The 19,284-nt window shown below is 41.4% G+C and overlaps 1 protein-coding gene across 2 annotated transcripts in view; it reads right to left on the bottom strand.

Annotated features, from left to right (window-relative positions):
- Window positions 1-338: 338 nt before the first annotated feature.
- Window positions 339-19,284, bottom strand: part of eepd1 (endonuclease/exonuclease/phosphatase family domain containing 1) — a 29,547-nt gene continuing 10,601 nt past the window's right edge. Inside the window, exons 3-8 of one of the 2 annotated variants that reach the window (XM_044171222.1) lie at window positions 14,925-14,976; window positions 6,824-6,934; window positions 4,591-4,725; window positions 1,706-1,853; window positions 1,361-1,555; window positions 339-800 (exon numbers count right to left, since the gene is read on the bottom strand). In XM_044171222.1, the coding sequence (XP_044027157.1) occupies window positions 610-800; window positions 1,361-1,555; window positions 1,706-1,853; window positions 4,591-4,725; window positions 6,824-6,934; window positions 14,925-14,976 (832 nt within the window). In that variant the 3' untranslated portion in view covers window positions 339-609. The remainder of the gene's footprint in view (window positions 801-1,360; window positions 1,556-1,705; window positions 1,854-4,590; window positions 4,726-6,823; window positions 6,935-14,924; window positions 14,977-19,284) is intronic. The other variant, XM_044171223.1, reaches the window with a different exon arrangement.

Here is a 19,284-nt window from a genome sequence, read left to right as displayed (position 1 = left end):
GTGGATATATTCATATCTGCAATCACTGATTGATATGAAAAAACAATGACTGAGTGATGAAGTTTTGTTTTTGCCCCTTTCAAAGCATCGCTGTGGAGCCGCTTAATGAGCAGTTGAGCGAGCAGCAATGGCCTCTGATGGCTCTCTGCCCAGGCACCTCATTTCCAGCACAGAGGAAGATGGAAGCTCACATGTGCACACAGAGGCCTGGCTTACATAACGTAAGAGCCTTCGTGAGCTCTACAGCTGAGATGTTATTATCCTCTCAACTGACAGAACAGATGAGCAGTTGTGATGGGATACTGCACTTTGCATTAATGAGAGTTCAGACACAGCTGGAACATCTATTCATTTCTCTTTATTTTATATACATATAGAAACTGTTTGGCACATTTCTTTTTAAAGAACATTATATATATTTTGTCTGAACATTTTTATGGCTCTGTGACTATCATACATTGATAAATTCAAACCCAAAAGGCAATCTTGGCACTTCTTCACATTCATCAGGAAACTCTTTGCTCCATGGCTAACCGAGACACAGCAGGATCCAGGCAGGACAAAGTCTGATGTCATCCACTGCGGCCTTTACTGTGACTGTGGATGTTGTCACCGCTCATGTTTGGGCATAATGTCTCCTCTGTCCACCACTGCCATACCAGGCCTGCTCAGCTCCTTAGGGGATACATCTGCGTAAAACTCAGCCACCACAGGGCAGTGATCTGATGCCACACCGCCCCACGACCAGTTGTCCGGGATCCAGGGGTTGGTCAAGCCCTCCCGCACTACCATGCAGTGGCCTGTCGGGGAAAAACACACAAGAAGATAGGAAGTCAGCAGACACGTGGGACGGCATGCAACTTACACAATGTGCCAAAGGATTTACACAGCGAGGTCAACTTTGATCTGACAAAAGCTGCTATGGCTTACATCTATCATGAACTCAAGCAGTAGATGACATTGCAACTGGACTTCATTCATCATAAATCAGAAAGGAAACCAGGTGTCCTGTACAGCTACACGTGGGGAAAAACTGTTGCCATGATTACCAGAACAATCAGGTCGAGTCAAAAAAGGACTTTAAAACCAGACCTTTCAAGAGGTCAAGGTCAAAAGGCGGCCCTGTCAGTTATTCACTCCTACTCTGCTAGGCAGTCTACACATTGTCATCCGGTATCATGTTCCAATTATTTGGTTGAATTTTCATTTAGATACAGACTTGGATTTGCCTTGAATGACTCATGACTTGACTTTTCGGAAATAACTTGAGCCTCGATTTGTCTCGACTGACTGACTTGAGACGTGACTTGTTATGAATGACTTCATGTTTACTGTCAAAAAACACCCACAGTGCACCTACCAGAATAGATCTTCTTGAGGGAGCGGCTCACCCAGATGTTGTCCAGACAGCGGGTGCCCTGTGGTGAGCGGGTGCTGATGTTGGTGAACTGGGTGGATGGTATCAGGGCACAGAGCTTCTCCTTTCTCAGTATGTCCAGCTCTGAGCTCTGAGGCGGGGAGCCAAAATCTCCCAGCACCAGCAGCTCCTTCTCACCTGCAGAGAAACATATGAAGAAAATGGATGAGAATAAGTCACCTTCGTGCAGAGACGGACACACGGAAGTGATGTCTGTGATCACTTAAGTTTTGATCCATCACTCCCTTTATGAGCAAACTGTGGTGTGACGTGTGGAAGAGGTCTAACCTGACAGACCTTTGAGTGTTTCCTGGATGCTGGGCGAGAGGCGCTGACACTTGGCTTCATCTGTGTTGTGGTTCTTGCCGTTGGACTCTTCTGATGCAGCTGTGGCCTGCATGTGGGCGTTCACCACTGTCAGCTCGTAAGACCCAACCTGAAGGGAACAGTCAGTCAAAACACAGGGATACACATGGAGCTATCTGTTCTGTCTGGATCTGGATTGTACTAACATGTATGTTAAAAATGTGTTGTTTTTACCATAACTTCGTTCTGAAATAACTATACTGTAGGTTTGTAGTTTTTGATGGCCATTTTAGAATAGCTGAAGGGAGATTAAAGAATAGTTCCATATTATTATTTTCATAGTTTTGGTCATCATTCCTATCAATAGTAAAAACCATTGTTTACAACCTGTCTGATTGCTTGACTGCCGTGTTTCTTGCCCCGTCTCACTTCTTTTTTTGCAATGCCTCCGAATTCCTATCGCTCAGTAATTACTCTGGTGAGTTCAGTGTTATCATAAATTGTAGTAAACTGGAATTAATCTGGAATTTAACTCTGCATACTGTGAATTAGTACTGAAACATCTCTGACAAAAACTTTTTTGGAGCTTTGGGCAAAATCAGAAGAGGTGACCTAATGAGGTCAACTGAATGCAACTTTGTTTGAGAAAAGAGCCGCTGGTTTAGTGGAAGTTACATTTGCAAATAAAAATAAAGAAAGAAAGCCCTTCTTTAGATGTGTAATGTTAGGGGAGGTAAGCCTATGTCAGGCCAGATATCTGTCTCTGAGATTTCTGTCTCCAGGCCAAAACAATGGAGGTGAACATTTCTGCACACCTCACTGTGGACAGTTTTTCAGTAGAAAATATTCCCATCACAACTCTTGACGGTTCATTCTGTGATTATCTATTCACTTCCATTGTATTGGGCACAGATTCTGGAAAGATGTTGAATTTTAAATGCTTTATTTAAATGCTTTGAGTGCCACAAATGAATTTCCATTCCCCTACAAACCTACAAAACCCGGACAGAAAAACCCCAAACTATCTGGATGGACAGATACCAAGAGAGGCTATTGCGAAAATAGTAATATTAGTAGTAATCTGGGTGAACTGACCCTTTAAATAGCACGGGCGTAGAGAGGCCGCGGCGTATATAAGGCGGAAAAAGTTCACCTCTGTGAAACATTAAGTCTCACAACACAATACGTTCCATCCACCTGAGTGGAAATGTCGAAAATTCGAAAGAAAAAAAATAAAATACTCGAAACGTTAACAATAAGGTTTTTACACTTGGCTGAGGTGGAAACGTTAGACAAAGTGCAATGGAAACAGACTTAGTGACTTAATCATGACGTAAATGAAGCATGTGACCCAAACAAAAAATGGCGGCAGGCAAAAACATCAGATCTGTGAGGAGACTGTAACCTTCTTCCCAGTAATACATGAAACTAACAAAAGCCATGTTTCCACCATGTTTCCTACATTGTTTTCCACCATATGAAGTTTGACTGGCGCTCTTTTAAATACATCATCTCTTTGCAAGATCTTCTTCTGCAATGGTATGATGGCACCTGGCTGGAGAAGTAGCACCACCTATTGCTTATCGCTCTAAACCAACTCCCAATACTGGCATAACAGTAGTGGATGGAAACGCACATAAATTCGCACTTTCTGCCAATTTTCAGAGAATTCGGTTAAAATTTGCGCTACAAATGGATGGAAACCTGGCTAATAATATGCCAAATAATTAATATAGATCACCCCAAATACGCTGTCTGTGTTGCTGGCAAATAATTTGCAGCAGTTGAATTCATGATTTTTTAACACTGGAATTCCTGTCCATGCGTAGTGATGGTTTATCTAACTACACTAACTTACAGTGCACTAAAATGTTTTTCGTTGTTACATCCTGTTGCCATATTTTATTATATACAGTATTGATTACATAGGCCATGTCCCATATGAGGGAATGCATCCATGCGCACAACAATGCCACTACTGCAAATACTGCGAGACTTTGATTATAAGCAGCCAAACTGAAATGTCCCTGTAATAATAAACTTGACAGGACAGAAAAATAGCTTTGCGTGTCCAGAGTAAACGGACCTGACTTTTACTTACAGTAAATAAAAATGTCCCCACAGCTCTGATGGAGCTCCGGACTCAACTTGAGGACGCCTGGTGCGCTATGTTACATGTGAGTTGACTGTAGCCTATAAACCTGGACTCTGGGTGTGACAGCTTATCTGTCTGTAGAAAAGCACAGAATCCTGTCGCCGTGTTGGGGATAATTAATAGTTAGGAATAATTAATGACGTTACCACTGTTGTGCCACATATGTAAATGCACACGGTACCTCTCTCACTTTGGAGATCCTCTTATTTGGATCAGATTTATTTGGGCAGCACGACATGAGGCGAGACACGAGACGTCTGCCAAAAGTGAGAGCTGGCAACCGAGGCTTCGAGCCCCACGAAGGTCGAGGGGCGGCCCTGTCAGTTATTCACTCCTACTCTGCTAGGCAGTCTACACAGTCATTTGGATACAGAGACACTGTTACGTGGAATTTAAACTAACACACTGTTCACCGTTCCTCATCTTTTTTTTTTCATTTTAAAAAAAACTCAAAAGTATAGCCAAATGCTTCCCAATCACAGTGTTGATTGTTGGATGGCTGGAATGGGAAATTATTTCCCTGTTTCTCTTTACATTAAGTTAATTTCATGTTATGCATTTTCCTTCCTATCCTTTATTATAAAACAAATGATTTCCTTCCCATCCTTTACATGAAAAAAGTCTTTGATTTTATTAGTGAATACATTTGTTTTGAGCAAACATAACCTCATCAGAACGCTACAGTCTGTTTTGGGAATCAATAATTACTTACAGAAAAGTGAGCCAGGTAGAGTCCAGGGTGCGTTTGACTCCCATTGCCATTGACGACAGGAGACTCCAGGACTGCAGCGTCCTTCAGGTCAATACCAGACGAAGTGTCCCACAGAAAGCCAGAGTAGCTCACTCCCTGGGAAAAGAGGATCATGGGAAAATGGACTCAGATATCTTTATCAGATTATCGTACTGCCCTGCGTAAAGAGCCTCAACGCCATTACTAATGAATAGTTTATGACTTATTAATACGTAGCTCACTGTATCACAAGGCCATCAGTATGAACTATCTCTAGGCTAACTGAGCCACTGTAACACTTAAGCTGTGATCTTCTCATTCAGTGTGCAGGTGACACTGTTTACTGAACCGCAAGCAGCAACCATGAATGCCTATCATGACTATTTATCAGTCCGTTACAGAGACGAGCGAGAAGCGCATTCATTGAAATGCAAATGTTCATGGATGTTTTGATCGTGGCTTAACTGGATTATTTTCTACAGTACTGTATGAGCCCTGAGGTCATTCTCGACTGGGTAACAGCACTATTCTGTGTCATAAGGCATTCAGACATAGAGATGTATTATTAATAAAGATCAGCTAACAAGGCTAAGTCACAGTTATCAAACTGCTACATTTTCGGCTAATTAAAAAGACAGTTTGGCAACTGAAAATATCCACTGAGATAAGATGACCCTTTAGTGATCTCTGTGGGGAAACTGCTTCTTTGCAGCAGTGAACACCTACGCTACCTACATTTAAATAAGATAGGGAATTAATACATGTTAACTTTTCAAGAACACTATGTAGAAATGGATGAATGGATGGATGAATAATGTGTGTGAGTGTTCAAAGTAACAGCACCAGGACATACTGAGAAAAGGAGAAGTAAAGACTTAAATACAAAAAAAAAAAGCACATATACAGCATAAAATGAAAAACTAAAAATACGTGCGGTTTCTTTCTCACAGTACATCTCTCATGGAACTTATATCCTTTCCTGTAGCAGGTTCAAATATGTGTTCTAAAGGAAAAGTTGTTTACCATATAAAAACCCAACCACAGAGTGCAACTCGGGTGGTAATTCAGGCAGTATTTTACTTCAAGGGCACGTCGAAGCAGGCAGCCGTAGGCAGGACTTTAGAAATACTGAGGTTATGAGAAAAAGTCTGTGAAACATTTTAATTGTTTGAATTTTCACTTTTTATTTATTCAGTCAACTGTTTCGTTATGTTGTCTGTACATTTTAAGGTGCCAGTATGCTTATTGGACGGCCTCGGATTGGAGCGGCTGATCATTTCTGTAACTTTCTGAAACCGAAAGCCTTTCAGGAGAGACTGCCTAAAAATGTGCGCCGTTATCCCCATATTTAAACGGTAGCGTCGACGGGTGGCTTTTCACTCCACCTTCCAGTGTGGCTGTTCAGAACAACTGAACAGAACAAAAAAACACTTGACTTCCGACGTGGTTCTGACGTGCGAACCGCTTATTTTCCAGAATAACCCGGCCCTTACTTCGCAACATGAAGATCTAAAGCATTCACTCGATTTTGTTTTTTTGTTTGGAAAAAGAATTCTGGTGGGAAAATGCTGAATCCTACAGTCCTGAGAGATGACTTTTTTTATCTTGTGCTCACAAGTTTAAAAAAAAACACCATCTTTTGGGACTTCAGTGGTTATGTAGAATGATTTATTTACCCCCCATGGATGCACTGGGGGGTGGCAGGGCATTTTAAAACCCCTCGTTGTTATTTCAACCATCCATCTTATGTGACTGAGGCCGATGACCGCAGCTGACCCAGCTCAACTTCATATCAGGTTCATCTACTGGCTGGTTTCCGCTGTGAACAAACACAGCTATCTGCTCTGTGCTCAGCGTCTTCCTGATGTCAGAGCAGATACTGGAGAGAAGAGAGGCAACCTCTTGGAGCTGGATAAATCCACAAGGCGTTGAAAAACAGGAGTGGCTGCTACCATTGAGAACCAAACACTGAACTGCCTAGTTTCCTTAATATAAGAAATAAAACAGCTGTGAAGATTGATCTCTGACATTTGGGGACTAATTGGCAAAAGTTTGGGTTTGACAGATTTGGGTACTCAAGGACTGATGATACCAATATTTCTGAATTGAAGTTGCATCAGCTGCCAAAGGTCTCATGGCATTCAGTGTAAATTTACTCTTTAAACAAAGCTAAACTAAACAGGGATATCAGTGCTGTTAAAGATGGTTGCCGTACCTTGCTGGAGTGTCCGGTGGGTTTTTCAGACACAATACTTTTCCACAGCCCTCGTGGCCATTTCCACTTCCGTATGCTGGCCAGCGTTCCTTGGTTTAACTCCACACAGAACTGCAACACAAAGCAGAGAGAGCAAATTTGGTCAGCACTATGCTCAGATACCACATGTGTTGTTAGTTGCACTTCATTATTTGGTAATGATGTAATTGTTGATTGTAATTTTAGTTCTGCTAACGCCTCAACAGTAGTGAACCTGGTAAAAAAAAAAAAAAAAATCACTTGTAATTCAAGTTAAACTAAATACCTACATTTTAGTTAGTAGCTAAAATTATGAAAAGTTACTAACTGAAAAACACCATTACAGCCGAACAGTCTATGGTAAAGTCGCACAAATTTATCCAAAATAGCTTTAGTATAACCTAGCTAGCCAAATTAGCTTCCAAATTAAGTTAGCCATGCTAACGTAAGTTTATAGAGAGTTACACCCAGCTTTCGGGTCTTTCTGAAAGGCTACAAGATAATACTGGGATAGTCTGGTCAAATTAGCTAAATGAAATTACTCCTGTACTTAATCGTAAAAATTTAAGACCTTGTTATTTTAACAAAAATATAGCAATTATTTTGTTAGCTTAAGCTATATTTTTTTGCCAACAAATTTTGTTAGCATTTTCAGCTACTGCCCCTACTAGGTTTTGGCAGCGCATGTACCTATGTCAAAAACTCATGGGAGTTGAATGTTTTTGAGAAATGTTTAATGAAAAAAGAATTTGCAACGCTACACAGAGGCTGATCCCTAGGGGAAAAGAATCGGTTTTTAAGGGGTTTTTTTCATCTGTGAAAACAGGTGGAAAAAAGTTTTGGAAGGGGAAATTTTTTTTTTGTCAGGATCATTTTTGATCAAGTGTTTGTTGTTGTAACACTCATTTCAGCCACAAGAGGCTGAAGTGCACCACTAGCCCATGTTCTAAACCGGACTGAAAGCATTCATGTTTTCCGATTAAAATACATTTATAACCAAATGAAAAACATGACAGTAATGTTACATAACTCGCTAACACACAATACATGTACCTTGTGTTTAGAGTGCATGGGGAAAATAAAACTCAGCTGGAAGAAAACATGAATGCTTTTAGTCCGGTTTAGAACATGCGGCAGTGCTGCACTTCAGCCTCTTGTGGCCCAAATGAGTGTTACAACAACAAACCAAAAAATTAAAAACTGGCCAAATTATAGGGCCAAATCTTTCAACTCTAGAAAATACGTTATGCAACTTTTTTTTTTCCCACCTGTTTCACAGATTTTTATTTTTTTTTTTAGAAACTTATACAGATTATCCTGGCAAAACCTGTTTTCACCTGTTCTTAAGTCATAAACACAGGAGAGAAAACTATTTAGATCAGACTTGGAAAATGGATCACCATGGGTGTATTCAAGGCTTTTAATTTATTCAGACTTAGACTTTAGCTAGATCTTTAGTAAACCAGAGATAATTCAAACTGAGCTAAACTCAAAATAATTTGAACCAGGTACTCCTTCAGTGTATATACCACTCACATGCTACAGGCACAGTAAAAATGATCGGCCAACTAACCGACTTAAGACTCACTAGCTTCTCATTTCTAGCTTTTTTTTTTTACACTTTACACAATCATTTAAATTGACATTAGATTTGAATATTTATAATATATATTTTAATGTATATATTTTATATATATAAGGCATCAGATTTTCTAGTTAGCTGTGCCATGAAAAGACAGTTTACATTACGTCGGTAATAGCCAGGTAATTAGGGAGTCATTTCTTGGTATTAACAATGAGAATATCTTGGTAAAATTAGGGTTCTTTTCAGTAATAGGGTAATAACAGGACACAAGCAGGGGAAAAATTATTCATAAAAAAACAGTAACGATGGGCCAGACATCTCAGTAATAACTTGGCAGTTATGTAAAATATTAACCAAAGGACCACTTCTTTGTTTCTACACACTAAGATTACCTTAACCATCGAGGTTACTGCTTTCAGAGCAGCTCTGTCTCAGAAATATTAGCAACAATGTTGTTGTATGGCTAAAATTCAGAACTGCGCATTATACGACACCATAAGTGCCTTGTCAGCACCAAGGACACTTATATTCTGTCTGATATACATGACAAAGTGCAGTTTACATGGAGTTTTGTACTTTATTTTACACTTGAGGGCAGATGAACTGGCCGTCAGCAAACAGTCTAACAGTCGCTGAGAAACAATACAGTTCAGTGAACTCAAATAGCCTCATCTCATCTCACAGAGGAAACACAGTGAGAAAGAGGAAGCCTCTTATGTCGACATCACTGAGAGAGGGCTAAACCAGTAGTAGGGTAATGTTCTGGAGAACAGGCAAAGCTAACTTGGTATGGAAATAAAAGACGTTGGAGAAAGGAAAGAAAGAGGTCGCTGCACAGAAGAGCATGCTCATAAAGGCTCGGGTTGCTGCTCTGGCTGACCCGCCACTGGCTCTAAATTTAACCTGCGAGGCTCCCTGTGGGACACCGGGAGAGTCAGAGGAACCCCACCTACTGCACGCACACACATACATGACCTCTCCACGAGGGGCCCACACTGAAATGACACCTATTAATATTTAAAGTGACAATCTGCAACATTTAAATAATAAATATAATAATAAATGTCTACTACAGTGGAGCAGAAGTCTTACAAAAATGTACATTTGGTAAAGCTGCAAGCCATGTTACAAAATACAAAAAAAATGTACAGCTGTATCCTCTAACACTTCATAAATACGCTGCTATGCCCAAGCACAGTGTACAGAGGAAACTAAACATAGTAGTTTTATTATTTTTCCCGACACTCAGAAACAAACCGACAGAGCCTGGCTGGTGGCGGAGAGAAAGAGAAAACAAATACTAACTAATGCGTACAAATTAATAATGTGTGGTTTTTAATAAATAATCACTCTCGAATGACATAATTCATGGGCTTGAATTATGTAATGTATGTCAATTACTAATTTGTGCACAAGAACTAACTGAATGTAGCATTAAACAATACTGCTGACATTTTAACCTATGTTTAAGGCATGGCAAAGAAAATACAAAGTTGTTCAACAGGCAAAAAGGATAAATCTGAAGAATATCTGCGTATCTCCTAAATTAAAGCAAGACTACATTAAATCCAAGCAGCTCATTTACATTCCATTGTCCTCGACCCGAGAACTTTCACTGTTTATATTACTCTGCAGTAAAGTCAATGCCAAGTAGCCGTAGGAACTGAAGTTGTGTTGTTGCGGCAACTCCAGTTAGTTCCGGAGGAGCACCCAGTGTTAGCGGCAGGCTAGCAGCTGTGATTTTGGTAATGAGGTGCCTACAAATGTCCCCTGGACACCTTGTTTTTACATAGTTGTCATGCTATATTTGACATTGTTTCAGCTAAACTGGTCAACCTGCACAGCAAGAAAAGAAAGATGGATTTGCCAAGTGTTTCAAATGTATGACGAGAGTTCAAGATATCAAAGCTCAGGTACTTGTAACATACTGTGAAACTGCATAGATTACGGCCACATGTTTGACAGATGTCTGGAAACTACTACACTAAAGTGCTAATACATTTAGTCTGAAACACAAACCCACTTTAACGAGAGCAGCACAAAGCTAGATAACACTAATTAACACTGAAGAACAAAGTCTATCAGGCCATCTCACAGTGCTGCCGCAGCTCTGTCAGCCTGAGCCGGACAGTCGCAGTGTCGCAGCATTCTGTTTTCACTGGCCCATCGCTGAGGAAATAATAATATTAATAATAAAGCAATTTCAGACTGCCAGGAGGTTAGAAACCCCCAACAAGATTTACTTTCAGAGCTGGTCCCCAGGGGCCATTCAGTCTAAAGTGTACAAGTAGAGCTTTGCCAAAATACAAAAACACCCTCATAATTCAGCCTGTGAGGACCAAAGTGCGGGCACAGCATGCAGCCAGGGCCCTGGCAAGGAGCCCAGGCCTGGAGGGATCGCCTGGCGGAGCCCACAGTGACACCTGGACTAGACCAGGTACGGGAAAAAACACTGGCTCATTTCTCACTGCCAAGGATTTAATTATCTGATTACTAGACTGAGTGATAATCACCAGTACAGACAGAGGATGTAAAACCTCCTCACCATTACTCTCTGATGTAGAACACAAAGTTTAAAACCTTCTAAAGCCTGAGAAAATAAACCTGCCATCGGGGTTATCTTACTTTGGGCTTAAAGACAAAACCGTTTTAACTGAAAGCCGGTGTAGGCGTGGGGTTAAAGTCAGGATATCTCGGCCTCAGCTGCATCAATTTTGACAATTCACTTTTTAATCTGTCTTTCGCAAGTCTCTTTATGGAAGCGTAATACTAAATCATTGGAGTGCCCCTTTAAGTTATTGTTCACTGTATCTGTATCTTTAAAATCCACTAAGTACCAAAGCACAGGACACGTTAGTTAATTGGTTTGTGCCTTGGGACAAACTAAAATGCAAATATGTTAGCAAAGAGTTGCCAAGGTACACGTCCAGCAGACACAGAGAAACATTAGCATTCATTTGGAGTTGTGTGTTTCTGTCCACCTGACGAATGTAAGTCCAGTATTCACGCTCCTTGAGCTCTGCTTTGGTCTCCGCCAGCTCCTGAGGAAAACATCTGGTTCTTTAGCTGCTAAACGCTCCACTGTGTTCCCCAGCTTGCTGCTCATTTTGTCCGTCTGCTGTTTGGCACTGGACAGGCAGCTTAGGGTGGGTTTATTAGAGCTTTTTCCCTGGAAACTGCTGCCTCCTGTTACTGGAAATGAGGTTGATGGGAGCTAAAACGCTCTGCAGACTACAGAGTCTGGGTTTGTTTCTCTGGGTTCGTCACTACAAGCAGCACTTGTCACATTACAAGCAGTCATTTGAGCCTTTGGTTATATTAAGATTATTCAATTAGTTCAGCTTTAATTGATCTTTTTAATTGTTTTAATGGCTCCAATGCTGCATCCTCACCCTGAGAATATGTTTAGCCCCACTACTGGTAGTGCTCTAAGAATAGCAATAAGTACAGTATGTGTCTGTACGTTACATCCTGTTTTGCATGTCTATACTCTATGAGTATGTTTTGTTCTCAGATATCTTTTGGAAAGACATCTGAAACTCATGAGGCTGATTTAATAAAGGCTGATGAAATATCCAGTTGTGTGATTGAAGCTCGTATCACTTCCCCAGGCAAAAACCACTCACGGTCACTTGGACTGAAACGCAAGCAAAAAAAAAAAAAAAACCCCAAAACTAAACTGCCTCTTCAAAGCAGGGTGGACAAATTAAGAAATGTAGGCGCAAACAACAGTGAACTCACTGAACCTTCAGAGGAGTGCCAGATAACTGTGTCTGGGGCTGCCAGTATCCACACAGCACAAAACAACACAGTGTGTGTATGCACTTGTGTGTGTGTGTGTGTGTGTGTGTGTTTTAAGTATTTATAAGGAGAAGCTATGCCACTTATTATTGTTGTTACTTGTTATTGTATGTTAGTTATTATATTTACACCAAGGCTGTTTCATAGTAACCGGTTAGGGCTTTTACAGTGAGTAATCATGAGCTGGAAACCCGACCACAGACAGAGGGTTCCTTAGCGACAAAACAGACAGACAGAGAACAACAGTCTAAAACCGGCGCACTCTCTCTGTGTGACTAATCACAACACATGTCCAAGAAACACATCCACCAAAGTTACTGTGAAAAGCTCTCACGGGTGTTTGGACATTTCCCACAGGAATGCAATGCAGGGTATATCCACCCAAAGTTAGTTATGCCACATTTTTAGGATGATATACATCACCATGATGTACACCTGTACGGATTACGTTTTGTCAAAGTGATGGTAGCTCAGCTCCTGTACCTCGTCCCCAAATGTGGATTTTGTAACTGCTTCAGTAACTGACTAGATGGAGGTAAGTAAACTCAAATCCGGCCTTCAAAAGAGACTGAATGACAGTCAAAATGGACAAAGACATGAGGCAAAACAACATATATAGTCAACCTAGAACAGATACAGATCATTGGTTGAACAGGATTTCAAATCTATTGGATAATGAATCCCAGGGTGGTAGGTGCCAGAGTCATTGTCCACACCCCACGCAGTAACACCCCATCAGAGACAAAAGAACACAGGTCCATCTTAAGCTCACAGAGATCAAAGATTCTGCACAGGCTAACCACGGCTCTGCAGCATCATTACATTTCTGGGGAACGGAAAAAATGTCACCCTCTCCGAGAGGTGCAGACGTTATCAGCTCACTGCTCTGCAGAGAGGCATATTGGATTCACACAGTGGAGCCCTTCGGCCTAAATGAAGAACTGAACTTATGTTTCCTCTAATGTGTTATACTTGATGGATGCAGCACCTGTACTTTCTGTCATTTTTATCTCCCATCCTCGGTTTCATTATCCAATAAATTTGTAAAACGAGACATTTTACTATATTATCACAATATGATTCCAGTAAATGTTTCTAAATGCTAATATTGAATTATCGCCAAGAATATATATATACACATGCTTTTTCTCCTATAGATGTGCGTGTGAAGGGGGAACCTAATACACTCCAGCAACCAGGCCATGCCTATAGAGCACCTACTGTCATCCAAAGTCATGCAAAGCTGTTTGATTCCAAATATGCCTTTTCAAGCCCTAAAAAATACATCTTCTGAGTTTTGAACAAAATGTCAAAATAAGTTGCACTGCACCGAGTGAAATGAAAGAGAGAATGGAAACCATTTCTCCTTCACTCTGCGGGGACAGAAGATGAAAAGAGAGGGTGCTAATGACTAAGACAAGACTGAATAGATGGAAAAACAGGCAGAAAATCAATGTGGGAGGCTGGCAGGAGTGAAAACACTGCAATGTGGGCTACCACTTGTCCAGAGGTAACTCATCCTCCCACCACCTCCCTCTCTGTCCAAAATACTCTGCTGCAGACCTACTTCCCTTTCCATGGAGCTCTGATTTCACTGCCAAGGAGCTATCTGGTAGCTAATACAGAAAGGGACATTTCACATGTGCAAACAAGTGTGTAGGCTGAACAGTCCACATCGTACAGTGTGTGTGTTTTAATACGACAACATTTCGCAGCAAAATCAATTCATTTCAATAGAATCACCGTACTACTCAAAGCACTTCACACAACATATCACATTCACACACTGATGGCAGGTCATCACAGCAAAGAAACTAACTCACTCACTCACCGAAGGCACAGCCTTTCGGGAGCAATTTGGGGTTCAGTGTCTTGTCCGAGGACACTTTGCCATGTGGGCTGAAGCCGGGATCGAACCGCAAATTTTGTGAATTTATTGTCTCGTTAGCAACCGAGCTAATAAGGTTGCTAACGGACAGCTTCACCAAGCTTCTAGCTCCGCTTATTTCGCGAAAAGGTGCCGATGAATTTCACAGTGGCCCTTTCTGGTGTGACCGGGCCTTTATACAACATTTACCTTCAACTCCAACAGCCTAGGTTGCATTAAACTCCTTTGGCTTTGAGAACTTACTATGGGTCATAGTAAAATATGGATGTAATCTTGATATTGTGAGATAAAACTGGGGTTTTGATCATTATATATAAAAGTAGGAGGCATTTGCTCCACTAAAACGAGTCAGGGCGCGGTCAGCCTAGCTTAGCATCTTTTGATAAATTCTTTTTTCTTATTTTTAACAAAGAATGTGAATCAAAGATGAATCCAATGTATCCGGATTACTGACACTGCTGAATCGGGCACCCTCCAGCCCATAGCAACAACTGTCATATTTATAGGAATGAAAGCACAGGAGAGTGCAAACCCAAATGAGCCTAGAAATAGAAGACATTTACGTTCGGGAGACAGAGACACACGCAGAGAGACAGAGCGGAAGGAAAGGGGGAGAATCTGCATAACCGCAACACATTAAATAAATGGGAAACGCTGAGCGAGAGCTTCTGAGTGCATTTGCCTGAGTGGTGAGTCATCTCATTTCTAATGCTGCAAATCAAGGCCGAGTTCAACGCGTACAGTAGCAGTCCTCCCAATCAACAGTGTGGCCCCGGCACAGAGCAGCGGGGTGCCCAGCTCCACGTTACCTTATCGAGAGCCTCCCGCTCCAGCAGGTCCTGCACTGCCAGTAACTTGATGCTGCAAACAGAGAGAGAGAGAGAGTTTTACATTTCCATATTCTCATCCTGACTGTATATATACCAACATGTCCACACCAAGCAACAGACATCCACAAACCACAAATTGTTTCATTGGTTGAATCCTGTTTGGCCTTAGTAAAATTGTTTAAAGCCACTCTGTGTAATGTTTTATGTAATTATAGCATCTGATGGCATGAGTTCTTGTTTGTACAGTACAGTGCAGTTCATAGAGTCCTGCTGAAAACTGGTGCAGTCTTTGTGTTGTCGGATTGCTGTGTTGTACTGTGGTCTTTCTTTGATACTACCGCTGGGGTTTGCCAAAGCCAGAAACTTCAAAATCTTCATTTCCCAAGATTCTCTTGAGTCAGTTACAAAGACACCATTATTAGGTGACCTGACGAGCAGGATGAAACCACAAGCAGGAAACAACAAAACGTGTCTCCTGTGGAATACGCTGTGTTTGCTTCTTCTTTTACTTTTGTGATAAAACCATTCAAAACATTTATCCTTTAGGTGCTAAAACGTAACCCTAACCCAAACCAAGTAAACTAAGTTTGCTAACGTTAGTTAACCTCGGCCACTAAAATACTCTGTTTTGTGTTTGTACATGCTTAAATAAATCCATTAACGACACACTGAATTACCTAAAGGTTAACTTTTTTAACAAACTGAAAAGCTTATCCTTCAGCCTTTAGTTTCGACCAATACAAAGAACCCGAAAAAAAATCTCATCGCCCAAATAAACTCAAACATCATTCAAATTCATACATTTAGTAACACCTTTAAATCAGTCCTCACAGGTAAGCAACCCAAGGGTTTGCCATACCTTACACATCTACGTACAGTGAACACGCTGGAAATGTTTCTGATACAGTGTTTAACATATAAAGTCATGTTTCATAAAGCTAAAACCAGGGCTTTATTCTATTAGCATGCACAAACTGGATCCTCACACAGTAAGCAGCACGTTTCCTCAGGGAAAACTCAAACTGAAAAAAATCGGACTAACTCTTACTGAGGGAGTTGCCAGCACGTTATTGCACTGTGAAGGAGGGGCCTTTACAGCCAAATAAACATTTATCTGTTTACCTTTAGAATTACCTTCCAACAGTCAGCACAATAAAAAGCAATTCATTTCTGAGAGGCACCGGCGCGTTTCCCCCTGCCTTCGTTTGGCTCCGAAGAGGAACTGCTATGCAGTGCAATTTGTGACAGAAGTGAGGAAAGCATTCCTCTGTATTTCATTTAGATGAACGTCTTTTACAAAAGGCCTCCACACATGAAGAAAGTCTTACACAGTAATATGAAGGGAATCAAATAAGTTCCCAAACTCCTGCTGGCTGACACCCGCAACTGTGCGGAGCTCAATCTTCACCGTTTATTATTCTATTAGAGCCAGGGGAGAAAAACTGCTGCTTCGCTGAGTTACACAAGGCATTATTCCAACACACACACACTCACTCACACACCCTCAACTCAGTCTGCAGTACCATATGCTAAACTGATTCACTTTGGTGCAACACAATGAAATGAAGTTGGTGGCAATGCTTTGACCTCATTCACCTCTAACCTTCTAATCCGAAATCAGCCACACAGAAAATGACATTGCATAACAGTCTTTTCTATTAGTGGAGTGCTGCTGCTGCTGCTGGGCATTCCAGACCGACTCACACTCACTTAGCTGAGTGTTCCACGGAGGCTCAGTGACCAGCACCGGCAGCATGTGTAATGTAAGCAGTCAGGAGAGGAGTTACAACACAAATACACGGTTGTACACGTCATGCTGCAAAGGCTGTGAAGCTGTGAAGGAGGAGACCACTTTCTGCTCCTGGACTGACTCATGGACTCCATGTTGATTCTGTTATGCAGCATTCAGGTCATACAGGAAAGATGGCAGAGACCTCTCTACCTAAGAATAGCATTCATCTCATGTTTCAGGTTTTACAGAAAGTGGAGAGACAATTTCTTAAGTGCACCAGACTAGATTAAGTCATATCAAGCCTACAGCAAATCATGACGCTTGGATCCGGGGCAGTGGTGTCCACACGGATCAGCTCGCGATGATTTGTGACGCGATGTCGCCGTAGAAGACTGTAGGCTTGGGTGTTTTGATGCGCATCAAACACTGCCGGTGTCTGTTGCCCTTTGGATTTCTGTACCGAGACCCGGCCCGGTTGTTTGGTCCGCATCAGTGTGATTGACAGCTTTCACACCAACCTAAATGAACCGAGGCCGAACGGGTAAACACCCCACAGTTTGTTTGAATGGTACATAAACCTAAAGTTAAGGTTAGGTGTGAGAAGAGTCTTTGAAACACTGATGCAAACAACTGATGTGCGCTAATACCCTCTTCATTCAGCTGATGTACTATCAATGCATGCTGACATGAACCGGTCGGCATTGCGAGATGTAATTAGGGCTTTGGAGTGAGATTACCACGGCCACATTTCGGACCAGGTCCAGGTATGTACATCGTAATCCAATCCACTCCCCCAGTCACTGTGACTGGAACTAGAATCAATTAAAACAGCTGCTGATGCATATTCAGCAGGCCACAGCTAGTACAGTAGGTGAAGGATAAAGAGGCTTGGAGGTAAAAATGGATCTAAATGTGTGGAAAGCTCAGGGCCTATTAGACATTTCTTTAAGCTGATCAGGCTGCAACCTAAATACCCTGTGCAGGGTTATGCTGATGTGCTGGTGTGCTATTGAGTGGATTTAACTCCCTAGTCATGTGGAAAGGGAATGTCCAGCAGAACAACTCTGAAGTAGTCATAAATTCCAATTTGCTTGAATTTGTTACAGATGTTGATTCTTCTTACTCAACATATTTACATGTGATTTCTACTTTTGACTTCACATTTCCCAAATCGCACATTAAAGTCATACAACAAGACTACAGCCTGCTAGTCTGAAAGCTGCAATGTTCAGCACACCCCACATTACAAGAGCATTAGACAGAACAAACAACATGCCGACGATTTTGCAGGTCTTACAGCCTTATCAGTAGTAGGGCTAAAAGGTTTGTCTTGAGGGCGGTGATGCAAGTACAGCAGTCGTTAAAATCACAAGGCTTCATCCTTTGGGGAGCATGAAAGAGCTCAGTAAATTTTGAATTCTGGTAAGAAGATGAGGGATACCTGGCTGTTAACCAGGACCAAGAGGTGCGACCACATCACACCTGTTTCAGCCTCTTTACATCGGCTCCCTGTTGGTTTCAGGACTGATTTTAAGATCTTGTTGATTACTTTTAAGGCTCTTCATGGCTTGGCCCCAGATTAGATTTTAGACCTTGTAATCCCTTATGAACCTTCATGTAGTTTGAGATCAGACAGGGGTCTCCTGTCTGTTCCTGAGTCCAGGATGGAAACTAAGGGGGACAGAGCTTTTGCCATCAGGGCCCCGAGGCTCTGGAACAACCTGCCCGAAGAAATGAGGTTGTCTGAGTCAGTGTCTTCGTTTAAGTCTCGTCTCAGAACACATTTTTATCTGAAAGCAGATCCTGATTTTACCTGAACTGGCTGTTTATCTTATTGCTCTTGTGTATTTTATGTATTTTATTTCTTTATATTTCATCATTCACTGTGGTGTTTTATTTATCTTGTTGTGAAGCACTTTGTACTTTGTTTTGATAAGTGCTCTATAACGAAAGTGTTATTATTATTATCTTGTATGCATTGTGGAAAGCTTACTAGTTGTTGATCCTGTGGGAACCATGTAGATTTCATGGCAACATGCAATGTAGATTTTGATATTACAAAGCTATGGCCACCCAATTCCAAACTGTGTGCCAGGGCATTGCATTAGGTTGAAAGTATGTGAAATGTATGCCGCTAGTTTCAAGCAACAACTAATCAAAATGATTAAAATATGTCACAGTTGTAAACAACAATTGTCCTCAAGTTTTCTGAACAGTGTATAAATCTTGCTGTGTTTCAGGGAGCTTTAATAATTAAAGGTAACCTGGGAACTTTGTGGCCACTAGTAGTGCCATGGAGCAATGCTTTTCTAACCTACTACAGCTCTTTAAAATAACCTTAACACTACGTGCAGATTTGTGTTTGAAATGCATTGCTGGCCACAAGTCAACAGTCGTCCCAGTCAACATGTGTGTGGAATCTGGATTGTCCAATCCATTCTTAAATTATGGCTAAAATCCTATTTAGATGTCACAGTGACCTTTGACCTTTGAGTCAAAAGTGTCACCTATACAGGTTCCGACCAACTGTGAAATCTGGTCACAATCTCCCCTCCTGTTCCTGAGTTATGGTGTTGAATACTGGCCAAAAGGACATTATGATGTCGC

This window comes from Siniperca chuatsi, linkage group LG17 (genome assembly GCF_020085105.1).
Source record: "Siniperca chuatsi isolate FFG_IHB_CAS linkage group LG17, ASM2008510v1, whole genome shotgun sequence".
In the NCBI taxonomy this organism is placed as follows: Eukaryota; Metazoa; Chordata; class Actinopteri; order Centrarchiformes; family Sinipercidae; genus Siniperca; species Siniperca chuatsi.
This window is presented reverse-complemented; position numbering and strand designations above follow the sequence as displayed.